This window comes from Takifugu rubripes, chromosome 17, assembly GCF_901000725.2.
Source record: "Takifugu rubripes chromosome 17, fTakRub1.2, whole genome shotgun sequence".
NCBI classification, from domain to species: Eukaryota; Metazoa; Chordata; class Actinopteri; order Tetraodontiformes; family Tetraodontidae; genus Takifugu; species Takifugu rubripes.
The window spans coordinates 6,214,204-6,231,017 of NC_042301.1; the positions used below are offsets into that span (position 1 = coordinate 6,214,204).

General features: G+C 44.3%; 3 protein-coding genes across 3 annotated transcripts; 2 read left to right on the top strand and 1 right to left on the bottom strand.

Moving 5' to 3' along the window:
- The first annotated feature begins 29 nt into the window (after window positions 1-29).
- Window positions 30-4,838, top strand: zbtb5 (zinc finger and BTB domain containing 5). The gene is given in 5 exon segments (XM_011619391.2): window positions 30-314; window positions 839-1,052; window positions 1,311-2,144; window positions 2,284-3,114; window positions 3,116-4,838. Coding segments are annotated over 4 exon segments (2,196 nt in total). The 5' UTR covers window positions 30-314; window positions 839-842; the 3' UTR covers window positions 3,437-4,838.
- A 193-nt stretch (window positions 4,839-5,031) lies between these two features.
- On the bottom strand, window positions 5,032-7,541 carry grhprb (glyoxylate reductase/hydroxypyruvate reductase b). Its single transcript, XM_003978080.3, has 9 exons — window positions 7,292-7,541; window positions 6,873-7,006; window positions 6,705-6,777; window positions 6,507-6,623; window positions 6,337-6,425; window positions 6,139-6,243; window positions 5,889-6,024; window positions 5,485-5,615; window positions 5,032-5,408 (listed from the first exon to the last, which is right to left on the bottom strand). Exons 1-9 carry the CDS (start codon window positions 7,468-7,470, stop codon window positions 5,287-5,289), a joined length of 1,086 nt encoding a protein of 361 aa, XP_003978129.2. The 5' UTR covers window positions 7,471-7,541; the 3' UTR covers window positions 5,032-5,286.
- Window positions 7,542-8,540: 999 nt separating this feature from the next.
- Window positions 8,541-16,496, top strand: uba6 (ubiquitin like modifier activating enzyme 6). Its single transcript, XM_011619388.2, has 32 exons — window positions 8,541-8,616; window positions 9,072-9,113; window positions 9,239-9,333; window positions 9,418-9,446; window positions 9,529-9,623; window positions 9,743-9,854; window positions 10,131-10,211; window positions 10,313-10,435; window positions 10,672-10,795; window positions 11,119-11,225; window positions 11,329-11,391; window positions 11,517-11,593; window positions 11,732-11,798; window positions 11,888-12,031; window positions 12,184-12,330; window positions 12,422-12,502; window positions 12,602-12,679; window positions 12,783-12,964; window positions 13,162-13,267; window positions 13,349-13,438; window positions 13,520-13,600; window positions 13,678-13,806; window positions 13,884-13,935; window positions 14,033-14,096; window positions 14,197-14,266; window positions 14,334-14,405; window positions 14,482-14,605; window positions 14,694-14,887; window positions 14,995-15,122; window positions 15,298-15,385; window positions 15,508-15,602; window positions 15,762-16,496. Exons 2-32 carry the CDS (start codon window positions 9,073-9,075, stop codon window positions 15,898-15,900), a joined length of 3,078 nt encoding a protein of 1,025 aa, XP_011617690.1. The 5' UTR covers window positions 8,541-8,616; window position 9,072; the 3' UTR covers window positions 15,901-16,496.
- Window positions 16,497-16,814: the final 318 nt, after the last annotated feature.

Consider the following 16,814-nt stretch of genomic DNA (forward strand, 5'->3'; position numbering starts at 1 on the left):
AGACACAGCGCCACCCTGTGAGTCTGGTTGGGTAGCGCTGTCTGATAATAGAAACACTAACACATCTTCCTCTCAGATATCATAGTTATTTATTTATTTTCTCTTTACTTTCGTCCGCGTATGTGTTCTTATCGGCTGCTAAATGTGAATTAACCTCGAGGGCGACAAGGACAGACACCGTTATCAACGGCAGTGATAACAATCAATTCAGTAAGTTGGCTGCTAGTCAACCTCGGCGCAGCGTGTCCGAGTGGAATAGATTCAGGGATATCTCAGACTGTTATGTCTGACTAAAAAGACTCCCTCGGTACTCGGTAAGCATTTCCACTGGGCCAGTAAATGATCGCGTTCCGTGTTAGATGGAGCCAACGGACGAGTTTTGCTGTGCACTAGCCAGCTAACCTTAGCCTTGTCCATTTGTGGTCACGGGCCTGTTTATGCCACTTACGTGTTTTCGGAATTTAAAGGTTTTATCCCAAATCTCTGTGTTTTAACGTGAAATTTGCCATCTTTTACGTTTTGTGTGTCATCTAAACAGGCCGGTGCGATGATCAAATTCAGACACGCTAGGTCGTAGTCTTGTTGTCCATCTGAGGATGTTAAAACCTTTGTAACTGCTGTGTCCTCTGTGCCCTTTAATCCATACTTCTAGGAACATTTGGGGAGATATAACTAGTTTTCACGGCAATGGTGCAGGACCTGTTGAACTGCAGACTATTTCACTAAACTGTCCCAGAACTATCATCAACAGGAAGTGCAGCCAACTGGTTGATCCCCACTGTATCCTTCTGATTGTGTCGGAACTCTCATCTTGGATCTCCACCTTCCCCTCTTTCAGAACCATGGACTTCCCAGGTCACTTTGAGCAGATCTTTCAGCAGCTCAACTACCAGCGTGTCCATGGTCAGTTGTGGGATTGTGTCATTGTGGTGGGCAGCAGACACTTCAAGGCCCACCGCTCTGTGCTGGCAGCCTGTAGCACCCATTTCAGAGCCCTGTTCACTGTGGCAGAAGGAGACGCCAGCATGAATATGATCCAGCTGGATAGTGAGGTTAGAGTCTGAAAATGCTACTTTCTGTGTCTCGGTCTAGTCGTGGAACAGCAAACTTAGTACCGAATGGCAGCTTCTCACTGCAGGATGGGTGGTGGTTGCTGATTAATGATATAATGCTAATGAGTTAATGATTTTATTTCAGTTGTGTAAGGGGGACTTGCAAAGTTAGTGTAGTCACTGTCTTTCTGCAGTGTATTTGAGAAATTTCTGGAATTGCTTGAATAACGGTTTGCGTTTGTAAAACACTGCTGACAGGTGGTGACCGCAGAGGCTTTTGCCGCACTGGTTGACATGATGTACACCTCCACCCTGATGCTAGGGGAGAGCAATGTCATGGACATCCTGCTCGCCGCCTCACATCTTCACCTCAACAATGTGGTCAAGGCCTGCAAACATTACCTGACCACACGCACGCTGCCCATGTCCCCTGCATCGGAGAGATCCACCCTTCATCACCCTCAGCAGGAGCCGCAGAGGCTCAGGCAGCAGCAAGTAACGGATTTAGCGACGAACCCCCCTGGAGCGAGTAACGCTAACCTGGCGCCAAACACCGCCACTTCGAAACTGCAGCGCTCTTTCCTCCTGCAGCAGTTGGGACTTAGCTTGGTGAGCTCGGCACTGGGCGGGATGGAAGTGGACAGTGTTGAAAATGCGGGCTCCAGGGAGGGGATCGAACAGAGAGCCTCGTTCCCCATCCGACGCTTCCACAAACGGAAGCCCTCTATGACCATGGCTTTGTCAGAGGAGAGGCCCAGACAAAGGCAACGGCCCTCCACTCCTAACACGGGCATGCTAGGAGACGGAGGGGCGCATGCACGGCGAGAGGAAGGAGCATTACTGTCCCCAGACTCCCACAAGATAGGGGATGGATCCAAATTAGAAAGCACAATTGCAGGCCAAGTTAGGTTGTCCCAAGAAGACCCTCAGATGCCAAGTCAGTCGGACAGCGGACACTGTGATGGGGAGGAGTTGGGGAGAATGCAGGTTGGGGTGAACAAAGAGGAGGACATGGAGGAGCAGGACCATGGGGGCAGCAGAGCTGGAGTGAAGATCAAGTCTGCGGTGGAGGAGGATGCCAAAGAACAGAAGGTAGCGTCAATGTTTTAACAGTGTCATGTTTCTTTCCGTGAGTTGTTCGCACCCATGTCTGACGTGAAAAGATCTAAACTGACATTTACCACAAGAGAGTCCCCAGAATGAAGCCATGAACCTGTTTTCCCTTTCGTAGGTGGTGATTAAACGAGAGCCGCTGAGTTCCCCCGAGCCGACCGATGAGACCAGCGATGTGACCTCACAGGCTGAGGGCAGCGATCCAGCTGAGCCCCGAGGCCACGATGAGGAGGAAAAAGCTGAGCTCAGCCCTCAGAGCAGCGACCGCAGCTTTACTTCCGAACCTCGGCCGAGCTCCGAATCACTGCTGCAGCCCAGAGAGCAGCTTCATCTCAAAAGCAGTCTGGGAGGGGGCGCCGGCGTCGCAGGGGGCTTCGTCTGCAGTAACGGCCTGGCTGCTAAAGCTGCTTTCACTATTTCTTCTTTCCTCGGACCCAAAGATTTCAGGAGTGGTGAGACAGGATTGGTTGCTGGAGAAGATGAGCTCCCGAACACAACAACTGGCGATACACTCAAACATCACTTTCTAATGAGGCAGGAAGCTGGCGGACTATCAAGCTCCACCCCTTCCTCTCTTCTGCAGGCAGGTCCGCTGGAAGCCGAGAGTCGAACCGGCAACCTACAGCCCGATTCCTTTTTTCTCCGGTCTGTTCATGAGGGTTTAGGGGATGCTAGAGGAAGTGCAGGAGGTGGTAACGGAGGACATGAAGGAGAATACCCTTTTGCTTTGGATTTCCAGCACTCCAATCTGGGGCTTCACTCCTTGGGCCGCCATTCCCGAGGGGGGGGGGGACGTGACCGTACAGGGACTGGGTTATCCGGGCTACAGACGCATTGCCCCAAAAATGGCTTCCCATCGAGGAGAGGAAGGAATAAACGGCGTTCTGCAGGATGCCACCGCTCCTTCATCAAGCTTGGCGAGCCCCCTGCTTCTAAACAAGTGTGGCGGCTATGAGATGAGCGGCAGTAGACCCACTTCCCTCCCCCCCCAGCTGACCCGAGCGTCAGCTGACGTCCTGTCCAAGTGCAAGAAGGCCCTGTCGGAGCATAACGTGTTGGTGGTGGAGGGCGCTCGAAAGTATGCCTGCAAAATCTGCTGCAAGACCTTCCTCACCCTCACCGACTGCAAGAAACACATCCGAGTCCACACGGGAGAGAAGCCGTACGCCTGTCTGAAGTGTGGGAAGCGCTTCAGTCAGTCCTCACACCTGTACAAACACTCTAAGACCACCTGTCTGCGCTGGCAGAACAGTAGCAGCACTCTGCTGTAGCCGCTGCCTCCTCTTTGGAGGATCAAGAGTTCTCTGAAGTGCTGACAGGAGCAGACCAGGGTCACAGCCAAAGATCAAAGTTGCAAATGACTTGACTGGGATGGGGTCAGCATCATAACGTGATTTGTGGTTACACATTTATGTGATGTGTAGCGTCTGCTCTGCGTCTAGTGACTGTGTAAATCTGACTGTTGTCTTCTTACTGTTTCCCAATGTGAGTTTATTTATGAAACCTGTAAGAACTGTTCATAACAGTGCACTGTACAAAATAGCAGAAATGTCTCAATTGGACTACGTTTCATGGACTTAATTTTCCCCCCCAAAGTGCTTTAATGTGAGATGAAGGAAAAAAACAACATTGTGGACTCAAACTTGGTCCATTTCTAACGTAGCTGAGAAAACTCAACTTGGTGCAACTCAGAAAAATTCCATATTCATTTATGCAAGTCTGGATTTCATCCAAAACGCCCGTGTCTCCAACTTCATGCAACCTATTTAATCAATCTGAAGGAAGAAAAAGAAAACATCTCATAGCGGTGCCTATCGTTTTGTTTTGCACATGAAAAAAAAAACATGGCTGCATTTGAAACCTACAGGAGGAACGGAGAGAAACCGATGCCGCTGGAGTGAGAAGGACGAGGATCTGGGTTTAATCTTTTTATGTACGGGTTAATCAGATTGTCCTGAGAGAGACTCTGCGTGGAGGAACTTGTCAGTGTCCTTTGTAGATGTCCTGCTGTTTGTAATATCAGTGATTTGTCTTTTGAAACGCTGAAAACTGTTGCTTCCCCACATTCACAGTTAAGGTTAAACTTGTGAACTTTGGATCAACCAGCTCTTGCGTTTTTGTCTGCGTACCTGCCGACATTGTTGTGGTTGTTATTCTTCAAATGGAAAGACACTTTTTGCATTGGTCACTCTGCATTTTTAGGTCTGCCAGTTGGCTAAATGCCTGGTCAATCAGCTGGGGCACCTTTAAAATGAACATTTAAAAGAAAACACAGATGTTACGAGAACGGTTTCGATTAGTGGGAATAAAAGCAGTATTTGAGGTCTTACCTGCCAGGGTAAATAATACAGAGTAGCTTTTTTTGACAGGTTAGTGTTCAGAGTAGAATTTGTTGTTTTCTGCGTGAAAATGTATCGTGCTGTAAGTCACCACGCAGTTGTATACGATAACGGCTCATTGTCTTTGCGCTGAGGAGGAGACGTAATCTGTCAGAAGTGTTTTTTATCTGAACTCTGTTGCTGCGTATGTGGGATTTGGCCTCGGGGTTCGGGCGGTTCTTAAAAAGCTACAGATTTGAGGAAATTAAGCAAATGCCCGAAAGTGGCTTCTGTGATGTGTTAAATGAAGCTGTTCTCTGCAGCTGTAGCATGAAATAAAAGAAAATGCACTGACTGTTCGAGCAAAATGTCCAAATCTATGAAAACCTAAATTGATGATCAGATGATGCCTTGTGCTCTCGCGCGTTAAAAGCCGGGACTTTGTCTCTGCCCTGCATCAGAGCCTATTTTCCTCCATATCTGTAACCTGCTGTGTGAGATTTGCAGGGGTTCAATTGTACAGACTGTTTTAAATAAAGACAATGAGCACAAATGTGTTTTTTTTATTTTTTTTTGGTAGTGACATTTTTGTGAAGATATGATCAAGAACAGATCAGATTGGACAGTAACAGGGTCAGAATCTGGCAATTCACTCAGGAGAGCCATTCATTCATGGCATAAAGCAGAATCTACAGTATAATTAAATATATAGAAATACAGATATTACAGTTACAAATACAGCCAATCAAAGGAATATTTTGATATTTCAAATGACAGATGACAGTACAGATGAATGCGTTTCTTTACAGTTTGAGTTCCTTGATCATGGGCTCACCCTGAAGGCCGAGGAGGAGGTTGTTTGCTGCCAGCGCCGACATCGCATTTCGGGTAGTATAGGACGCGCTGGCGATATGTGGGAGGATGACTGTGGGACGAGAGAATTAATATATGATAGAAGAGAAGTGAGCAGAGTCGAGTTGATGGAATAATGAAGGGCTCACCGCAGTTTTTGAGTGTAAAAAGAGGGTGATTAGTGGGCAGGGGCTCAGGGACGGTGACGTCCAAACCGGCTGCAGCGATCTGGCCAGTGGACAGCGCCTGATACAGGTCTTCCTGGTTCACCACGCCGCCCCTGACCACATCCGGAAGACAAATAGGTCAGAGTAATTCTTGTTTTTCATTTTTACTTTCTACCTGCTCCCATTCCGAATGGAAAAACCCATCTCCTCTGCCTGGCTGGATGTAATAATGGAACTGATCAAATATCTGGATTCTACATACAAAAAGAAGCACTTTGTCTATTTTTCTGCACCAGAGAGGAACTTTACACCAGTTACAGCACAAACTGCAATAGTTTTCACATCTCGCTTGTGCACAATGTATGTATAGAGACTGATTCTAGTACCGGCTCGTGTTGATGAAAATGGATGTGTTTTTCATTTTGGAGAAGAGGTTCTTGTTGCAGATCTCCTTTGTTTCTGGCGTTAAAGCGCAACATACGGCCAGAAAATCCGACTGCTTCGCCAGTTCGTCAAAAGACACTAAACCAAGAGACAAGGTTATTAACATGTTATGACAATACCAGTCAGTAAAGCAGAACTTTGCATCCATTCTGTTCTGGAAACAGAGATCACTGATATCAATCTGGGTCTTACCGTACTCTGCGTTGATGATGCTAGCTAGTTCAGGCCTGGGGGCCACATCTGTGTAGATAAACTTCTTGACTTTGAAAGGTGCCAGACGCTCAGCGATGGCCACACCTAAGAGAACCATCCCCCCGCGTCAGAGGGAAGAGGAGGCATGATGATGACAAGTACTGTACATGTGTAGGGTTTCACACTTGGTACACTCACCAATCCTCCCCAGGCCCAGGATACCCACAGTGCTGTTGGCTAACTCGTATCCACACAGCCACAGAGTTCTCCATGTGCCCCACCCCCCACTGATGGAAAATATGGAGAGAAAAAGAGAGATATAACCACTGGCAAAGATAGAGAGAGGGAGGTTGTTATGTAAAAATTACGTCTTGGCTTCATGTGTGGCCTCTACGAGCCGCCTAGAGGTCGTGAGCAGGAGGGCCACAGTCAGCTCTGCAACAGAATCAGTCAGAACTTCAGGGGTGTAACCAACACGGATTCCTCTGAGGGAAAAACACATACATGGACCCAATTAATAACACTATACACACTAAGCTATACATTTTTGGAAAAATAGAATTCACCTTTTCTTCAACTGATCCAAGGAGAGGTGGTCGAAACCTACAGACATGGTACTGAGCACCTTTAGGTTTGGACCTGCACAGCAAAGGTGAAAGACAGACAGCATTGTGACACCTGAGCAGGGTTTTCATCCTGCAGTCCCTGTCCCCTGATCTCAGAGCACCGCCCACCTGCAGCATCCAACAACTCTGCATCGATCTTCTCAGTCAGCACACAGAGGAGGCCGTCAACACCTCTGACCCTCTGCAGCAGCTCCTTCCTGGGCACAGAGATGTCATCGGAGTCCCACAGCTCGAACTGCACCCTGGAGAAAAACACCATTGGAGATGAAATTTTCTTAGTCCTTCGTCCAAACCTTTGATCAATACCATGTATATAGTGTTCTACCAGTATATGTTTGTGATATCGGGGAACAGCCTTTAGGCTACTAGTCTTATCGGACTAACTATGGGGCAAAGATTAGCGGTCCTGTTTACTCAAAGTAAATGATGAACTTCAGAGGAAACGTCTGACAACCATTCAGCTTTCTTAGTGAAAATGCCTCCTATATAGCTATACACAATGCTCTACACAAAGCTCATTTACTCACTTTCCAGATTCACGGAGGATCTTCAAGCCCTCGGGTGGGATCTGCCGGGTCACATACACCCGTGGCAGTGTTGACATCTCCCTTGGCGTACTACTCGTAAGACCCTCTGCCACTTTCAGCTGAGAAACGCAGATCGGCTGGAGCCGACGCAGCGCTGTCCGACTGCACAACATTGCCATGTTAAATCTGTGCGAAAGAGTCCGAGAGATGAGCCGGAGTTACTTTGCTGTGTGCATGTGTGACTTTGGCTAGTGGTCAGGAGGAGGTCTCTGTGTTTGTGTTTGACCAATAAAATCAGAGGGAGGGTGTTTCCAAAGTCTAAAGTTGAAGTTTGTCCTTAATATCTAAACAATTTCAAACCATGTCAAACCAAGCCTCTAAAAATGAAAATGCCAACTGCATAAACCTGCTGAACTATGGCCCAAAATGTTTCTCTGAACATCCATAACACACAAATAAATAACGCACTGCCTATGCAACACTACATGCAAGCAACATCCAGCTGTGAATAAATATGTTTGCTGCTTTGTTTTTATACAGTCCAGTTTCAAGTTCGCACTTTTGTGCTTTATTTTCCTGTAACATTCTTCGTACTCCTGAAGATTAGTCTCGAGCTATTCTTTAAATAGGGCATTATGACTTTATTATTCCTAATCAATTGTGTCATGAAAACGTAACTCAAACAGGTGCATAGTGTTGCTCAGCAGAGACTTTTTAAGTGGAGTTAAAGCACATGTTAACGACTCTCTCTCACGCTGTGAGCGCGCAAGCTCATACCTGTTGTCTCAGGTGACAACACGCTTTCTGATTGGTTCTGCCAGAAACACGCCCATGGATACGGAAACACCACTGGCGAATAACCGCACCTCACCTCCGATTTGAGATAGTCACAATGTTACACGATTTCAGCACATTTCAACGCAATAATAATGTAATCTCAACGTTTTAAACTTGCTGTTATTTCGTATGGCTTGTTAGCGTTCTTTTAATTTCCTTGTTTTAATATGGTAGTATTTTTAAACGAACTAGTTCCTTGGTCTAATTGCGCACAAATCACGTTTCACAACTGTTCATGTTGTAGCTCACAATATACTCTACAAGAACATAAATGTATAAACTTACGCATATGAAATATTAAAAGCCAGTGAAAACAATTCAACAAGTAGGTATGTGTTTTACCATGAAGTGATGGCGTCACTCTCAGCAGTGTCAAATATTGGACGGCCCCAGTCACGTGACCGGATTACCCGGAAGAATTCCTATTTTTTTCTAACAGTCCCAGCCATTCATTACTCGAGATCATCGCGATACTGCGAGGTGGCTAGGTACTAATATTTAACCGTATCTCTTTGGTATTTTTGCTATTGGACAACAGGGTGATAGAACACAAAGAGGCTTATTTAACTGTGGGTTTCCTTTTGTTTTCTAACTTCTGGATCATCACTTAATAAGTATCCCTCACTACCGGTGCAAGAGGCGCAGCTAGCTTCCTGTTATTAGCTGCTAACGCGGAGCTTCTGTCATTAGGTTTACAAATGAAGGTTTTTATAGACAACTAATCATTAAGTGAGTCCATTGTCTTAGGAAAGCGCTGCACTTTTGCTAGTTTAGCGTTATTAGATTAGCAAAATTCAGAATTAGCCATTAGCTAGCTAACCTACAACAGGATGTTTATTTTATATCTTTGAAGTTACCTACCAAATTAAATTTGGATGGAACAATCACGGTACTTTACATGTTGACAGAGTTGTTCTCTAATATTTCCCACCTGCCCTCCCAGCATGGCCACAGAATCTATGGAGATTGATGATTCTCTTTACAGGCAAGTCTATCATTTTACCTATGTCACAGTCAAGAAGGACGGAAGTGACAGCAAACCTATTAGATGATAAATCTTAAATTTGATCTGTTTTCTCCTTCTGCTTCCTCCCCCATTCTTGTATACAGCCGCCAGCGATATGTGTTGGGAGACAATGCTATGCATCAGATGGCTCAGTCCTCTGTCTTTCTCAGTGGAATGGGAGGACTGGGAATTGAGATAGGTAGGCTTAATGTCACATTATTGCCAAGCATTACTCTAATCTAAGGGCCTAGCAAATGACATAGGTTTATTTCTGATTTTACAGCAAAGAATATTGTTTTGGCGGGTGTGAAGGTATACATTCATTACAAATCAGGACAATCCTCCTTGTGATTTCTGCTCTTCCTTTGTGACCTTGCTGTTTATTTTTGTGCAGGCGGTCACTCTTCATGACACAAAGGTGTGCGAGACCTGGGACCTTGGCTCGAATTTTTTTATCCGTAAGGATGATGTGTCGAGCCAGAAAATGAGGTAAAATATCTTATTATTACTGAGTAAAATCATGAATACTGTCATTTGTGCACATTATGCATTCTTATTCATTATACATTCATTATTTTTCTTAACTAGCCTCTTAATTTGTATCACAGGGTGGAAGCAGTTTGCAGTCGTGTGGCGGAGTTGAACCCTTATGTCCATGTCGACATATCATCATCTATTTTAGACAACAATACTGATCTTAGATTTCTCCAAAAGTATCAGGTATGATGTGACTTGTCAGCGTCTTGGTTGTAACCATCCTAAACATGGTTGATCTGTTGAAACTCCAATTTGGTTGGCTACTGTGAAAGGATTTGTAGTTGAGAAAACTTTTTTTATTAATTAATTGATCCGCATATGCTACCATTCCAATCCCTAATTACTAAAGGAAAAGATTAAATTAAATCCTTCCTAGATAAGAGTTTGGCTGATTTAAAACTAGTAATCAGCTCCTGTTGGCATTTATTGTCTGACTGCCTTCTCTCATCTCTCCACTAGTGTGTTATTCTGACTGAAGCCACAATCTGCTTACAGAAGAGAGTGAATGACTTTTGCCACTCGCAACAACCACCCATAAAAGTAGGTTGTCCTTTGTGGGTTATATATGTGTTGCATGTGGTGAACTTATCAAAAACATTTGTCAGTGTGGTAACAAATTTGGTGCCTCGTGTCCTCCACAGTTCCTCAGCTGTGACGCATTTGGCGTTTGTGTGAGGGTGTTTTGTGATTTCGGAGATGAGTTTGTGGTGTCGGACCCAACAGGAGAGGAGCCCAAGGAGATATTCATCCAAAATATCACTCAGGTGAATTGAATACTTTCTGAACTCTCATCATTTTCTCCTTTTAGAGGCCATTTTTGATACTCAAGCATCCTTTTATTACAGTTTGTGATGTTATTTTTAAAAGTCCTAATGGGGATATACATCCTGCATTTCAAGAGTGACCTTTGGTTTGGGAATATGTTATCTGCTGTTCAGTTTCCTTATTTTTCTATGGTACAATTGATGCAAAGTTTTCCCTATTTTGACCATAATTTCAGAGCAATCCTGGGGTGGTAACCTGCATGGACAACCGACCACATGGCCTGCAGACTGGCCAGAGTGTTGTCTTCAGAGAGGTTAATGGCATGGAGGAATTGAACGGCACTGTGCAACATGTTTCAGGTATTACACACACTCTCTAGGTAATTTGTTAAATGCTTTTAATCGTCTGATACTTTACTTTTTATCTGTGTGAGACCAACAGAAAAATATTTATCACAGGGCTGGAGGGGAAAAAAACTCTTTGAGTTTGTGTATTTATCACATTTTGAACTGTTCATGCATTTAGAACTCAAAGGAGTTATTCTTATTGAGGACATTTGTATATTTATCACATTTTGAACTGTTCATGCATTTATAACTCAAAGGAGTTATGCTTATTGAGGACATTTCTGACTGTGTGTGCGCCTGTCTTGTGTTTTGTTTGAATGTGGGTGGGCTGTTAGAAGTCCTCTCTCCGCACAGTTTTGCAATAGGAGACACATCCCAGCTGCAGCCTTATGCACACGGAGGATTTGTTTTTCTCATGAAAACACCAAAGACGTGCAGATTTGTAAGTTGGCCGTTTGCCACATCCGTGTGAGATATGAGACATTTTTGAAAGTATATATACTTTTGTTTGCATGTCTGAATATCTATCCACTGATGCATTTCAGGAGACTCTGGAAAGGCAGCTGAGTGATCCTCAGGTCCTGACTCCGGACCTGAGTAAGCCAGAGGTTAGGGCTTCTATCTTTTTCGACCAACTACATCACCAAACACGTGACACAAACTGAACAGCCGAAGCTACTCACTTAGCTCATGCGACACACTTAAACACATCTTTTTAAATCCATCCCATCAGGCCCCACTACAAATCCATGCTGCCATGTTGGCATTGGACACATTCCAGGAAGAGCACAATCGACTTCCCAACATTGGGTAAAACTCTTCTTTCAGTTTCACACCGGAACGCAGTTTCTGTTGCTCTGATGAGAGTATTTACATTCATCCTGGCTGCACTGAAATTGCCTAATATCAGACATCCAGCTCTGAGTCTCAGATCTTTGTTCCTGCCAGGTGTTTACAGGATGCTGAGGTTTTATTGAAGCTAACTGAAGAGGTCAACGCAACTCTCGGGAATAATGTACGTAGTTTTCTTTTTTGAGCTGATGACATTACTGTGATTTGAAGATGTCCCTTTTTCTTTGCTCAATCCTCCTTATTTCTTGTTAGGTTTCTGTGAATGCTGAGCTGGTGCGATGTTTGTCAAGAACGGCGAGGGGAACTGTTCCTCCGCTAACAGCAGCCGTGGGTGGCTTAGCCAGCCAAGAAGTTCTTAAAGCCATCACAGGGAAGTTTGCACCACTGCAGCAATGGGTACGTTACTGAACTGCTCAGCTGCTTTTCAGCACTGAACTTGTTCCCATTTGTTTCTTTTGTAAGTTCATTCTGTCCCTTTTCACACCGTGACTCACCAGGTATCGATTCCTTCAGTAACTTAGTTTTCCTTCCACCTTTCTGCTGTTTAGTTCTATCTCGATGCCATGGAGATTCTCAGGCCACTTCATTCAGTCTCACCTGAGGAGTTTTTACCCCGTGGTGATCGCTATGATGGATTACGTGCTTGCATTGGAGAATCGTTGTGTCAAGAACTACACAAGCTGAGGGTATTTATGGTGAGTGTTGCAGCGTACAATTGGCTCATCGTATTCTGTAATGTCTTATGTGTTTATGCCTGAATTGAACCTTTGATAATGTCTCTTCCAGGTGGGCTGCGGAGCGATCGGCTGTGAGATGTTGAAAAACTTCTCACTGCTCGGAGTGGGATTGTCTAAGAGTTCAGGGGAGGTTGGAATTAGTTGTATTCGCATGGATGACTGATTTTTAATTGTTTAACAATGGTATTTTTCAAAGCGAGCACTTTTTTTTATCCGTATCATTTCTCAGGTGTGCATCACAGATCCAGACCTTATAGAAAAGTCCAATCTCAATCGTCAGTTTCTCTTCAGACCTCATCATATACAGGTGAAGAGATGAACATTTCCTGATCCCTGTATTTTTCTGCTCACTTCTCTCTCTGCGTTTGTATTTCTGAAAGTTTAATGTGAATTTTTCTTTTCTTATGCAGAAATCAAAGAGTACAACAGCTGCAGAAGCTACGTACGACATCAACCCAGACTTGCAGGTGGAAGCTCATCTCAATAAAGTGTGTCCAGCTACCGAGAGCATCTACAACGATTCTTTCTTCTCCCGTATGAATGTTGTTGTAACCGCACTGGACAACGTGGAGGCTCGCAGATATGTAGACAGGTCAGTGCAATGAATGAATGAATGTTCCAGATGCTCATTTCTATCCCAAATGGTCACTTTTTTAAAATCATTGTCTGAATTTACCAGTTAGATTAATGTTGTGTTTGCTCATGACATATTTATATGTATAAGAAAGGTATTTTTCCAGAACAATTGTACCTAGTGACCCGTGTTTGTGTGGATTTCTTCTTTTTTAGCCGCTGCGTTTCTAATCAGAGACCTCTTTTGGATTCTGGCACCATGGGAACTAAAGGACACACAGAAATCATCGTGCCTAATTTGACAGAGTCCTACAACAGCCATGTGAGCATGCATGGATTTGTGGTTTATTCCCTACATCAGCTGTTAGTTTTGCTCATGAATGTGTCATTTTCTTTGATTTAGAGAGACCCCCCAGAAGAGGAGATCCCGTTCTGCACGCTAAAGTCTTTCCCTTCTGTCATCGAGCACACCATTCAGTGGGCGAGAGATAAAGTGAGTGATGAAGCCCACCAGAGATTTGTATTTTGTGGAGCTCCGTTTCACTTGTCACTGTGACGTCTTGACTTGATCTAGTTTGAGAACGCATTTGTCCACAAGCCCTCCATGTACAACTCCTTCTGGCAGAACCATCCTTCTCCTGAAGTGGTGCTACAGGTGAGACTCACGTCTTGAGCAGTCATTTTATTGATGCGTGCTGGCTCGTAATACAAGCTCGTTTTGTGCACGTGTAGAGAATGAAGGCTGGGGAAAGTCTGGAGGGGTCCTTTCAAGTCATCAAGCTGCTAAACAGACGCCCAAGCCAGTGGGAGCAGTGTATCGCTGTTGGCCGTCTAAAATTTGAAAAGTACTTTAAGAGGAAGGTAATAAAAATAAAGTGCATATTGAGCTCTTATCCTTTGTGTTAAAGTTTTATTGACTGACTGATATTTTCAATAAGGCCCTACAACTTTTGCACTCTTTTCCGCTCGACACGAGGTTAAAAGACGGAAGTAAGTTGTTTTTTCCCCAGTTTTAATTATGTGCCCTCAATCAAACACACATAATGTTTAAGCAGAAGTTGTCATGGTTTCTGCATTTCTGCTTTAGGTTTGTTTTGGCAGTCACCCAAGAGACCTCCGACACCTGTTGAATTCGACCTAAAGGACCCGTTGTGAGTGTTAACTGATTGTCAGCAAACTGGACACTTGTTGTCTTGTCAACTCCAGAACGTTTTATATCTGAGATGATCAAAACTCTCCTCTCTCCATCAGGCACTTTGCCTTTGTTGTCAGCACCGCTCGTCTTTTTGCGGCGATTTACAACATCTCATACTCGACACAGGTAGGTAAGACGAGTGGAGGGTAATGATGAACCACATGCTGTTCCTCACTTCTTTTGGCTTTCACAGGATCTGTCTGAGGAGGTGGTGGCCAGCATACTGTCAGAGGTCAGGATTCCAGAGTACAGCCCCTTAGACAAGGTTAGCATCTCTGCTGCTCTTTGACTCCAATGTGTGTGCGCGTTAAAAGCTAACGTCTCCATATGTGTCTCGTCAGAGTGTTGAGACAGACGAGACGGCAAAGAAGCCTGATCTGATCAAGATGCCCGTGAACAGTGAAGAGGAGAGGGAGGCCATTACTCATCTGGAACAGGCCATTTCTACTTGTGGCATCACATCAGGTGATGCGTGATGTTACATCCCTCAGCCTAAATCACGTTCGCGTTTGTTACTTTCAATCTCTCCTGATCATTGCCCTCTCCTGTGCAGAGAGGTTGCAGATGAACCCCCAGCAGTTTGAAAAGGACGATGACAACAATGGCCACGTGGACTTTGTTGCATCAGCGTCTGCTCTGAGAGCCAGAGTTTATTCCATCGAGCCAGCTGACAGACTCAAGACCAAACGCATCGCTGGCAAGATCATTCCTGCTATTGCCACAGCAACGGCCGCCGTTGCTGGATTGGTGAGAACATTTGTGCTGTTTATTTCCAAGGGTATCTAGATAACTGCCAACTTTAATTTCAGCTTTAATTTTAAATGCCATAACGCATGTGCATTTAATGTGCTCAGGTGGCTCTGGAACTAATCAAGGTGGTTGGATGCCAAGAGTTTGAATCTTTCAGAAACTGCTTCTTCAATTTGGCCATCCCAGTAGTAGTGCTGACGGAGCCTGCCAAAGTTAAAAAGACAATGATCAGGTTGGAGCCCTTTTTTTGGTTTCATTTATTTACTCTCGTACTACTGAGATGTGGTTTCAACACTGTACATTTCTCATTGTATAATTCTGCTTCTTTGACCCTAACCCACTAAAAATATCCAAATCTGTTCGAATATTATCAATAACTTGTCATACGTCTTATATATCTGTCTCAGAAGCAACATTTACTTCTCTATCTGGGACTGTTGGACCATTTTAGGCCATGAGGATTTTACTCTGTCAGACTTCATGAATGCTGTCAGGGTAAGGGTATTTATTCCTGCTTTTCAAACCCCACTCAAGATTCTTACCCGTTGCATTTTACATACCGGTAAATTGTTTTGTGTGCAACACAAATCTTTAGAGGGATTTCTTTTAATTTCCAGGAAAAGTATGGGATTGAGCCGACGATGGTCGTTCATGGTGTGAAGATGCTTTATGTGCCTGTGATGCCTGGCCACTCCAAGAGACTCAAGCTAACGTAACCTTTTCAAATTTCTTTCTGTCTGACATTTAATTATTTATGACAGAAAAATTGCTACTGTTGGTCTAATTTGGTCATTTTTAAAGGCATGTATTATAATCTCTTTTATTATTAACTGGCTTTGAAATTGTTGAACTTTTTTTCTCCTCACCGTAGGATGCAGAAGTTGATCAAACCCTCATTGGACCGCCGCTACGTTGACCTCACCGTGTCCTTTGCCCCAGAGGCAGACGATGAAGACGACCTCCCCGGTCCTCCGGTCAGATACTACTTCAGCAGCCATGAGACACCCTGACTGCTTCCAGGGTGTCATCCTCTAACCTCACGTATTCCTGTGTAGCTTGTTTCCTGTAAATCATTGTACCCTGATAGCCTCAGATAGGACAAGATGTTATCTGGAGAGGACAAAGTTCCTGGTGCGTGTTTCACCCCTCTACCCTGCTTTACTTCAAAGAATGAGAAATGACAATGCTTTGGTAGCACTTGACTGTACCTGTGTACATATTTCTCATTATTGTTTCCTACTCTGGTCAAATGCACCGCTGCACCTGTGTTGATGCCTTAAATTGATGTTCTTTTGTGGTCTGTGGCAGTGAGTCTGACTAGAAACCATCTTTACACAAATCTCTGAACCCACAACCCTCAGTTGGAGCCCACCGAGCCCTAACGGGGGCACAAGTGGGACCTTGAAGTCAGTTTTTACTTTGCAGACAACCGATTCTCCTTCCTCCTGAGACTTTTGATTTAGACATTATTGCCAAATGTAAAATTAGAAGGACGAAAGCCAATGTGTGCTTGTGTAATTTCAACCCCCAATGACTGAATTTGCTTTAGAAGCATTAACAACACCTTTGGGCAAATAATCGTGAGATTAAAAACTTCATATCCAAATGCTTTTTGGTCGTTAACGTCTGGAATCACACTCATCATTGTTGCTTATCATTTATTTTCTGTGTAACTTTATTGATCTGTCTTTTTGACATGTATTTATTTACTTGGAACGCCTTTTTGATACCTTAGTGTCAATTTGAGCTTGTTTAGGTAAGGTCGCTGGGTAATTGTGATTCAAAAAGTACTTGAAGTAGCCAACATTACAATCAATTTACAATATTGTCAGTTGAATTCGACTTTACATGGTGGTTGTTGAGGTCCACCTGATACTCCCTACAAAGGACAAACTGTTGGATCTTAAACAAAACCACCAGACAA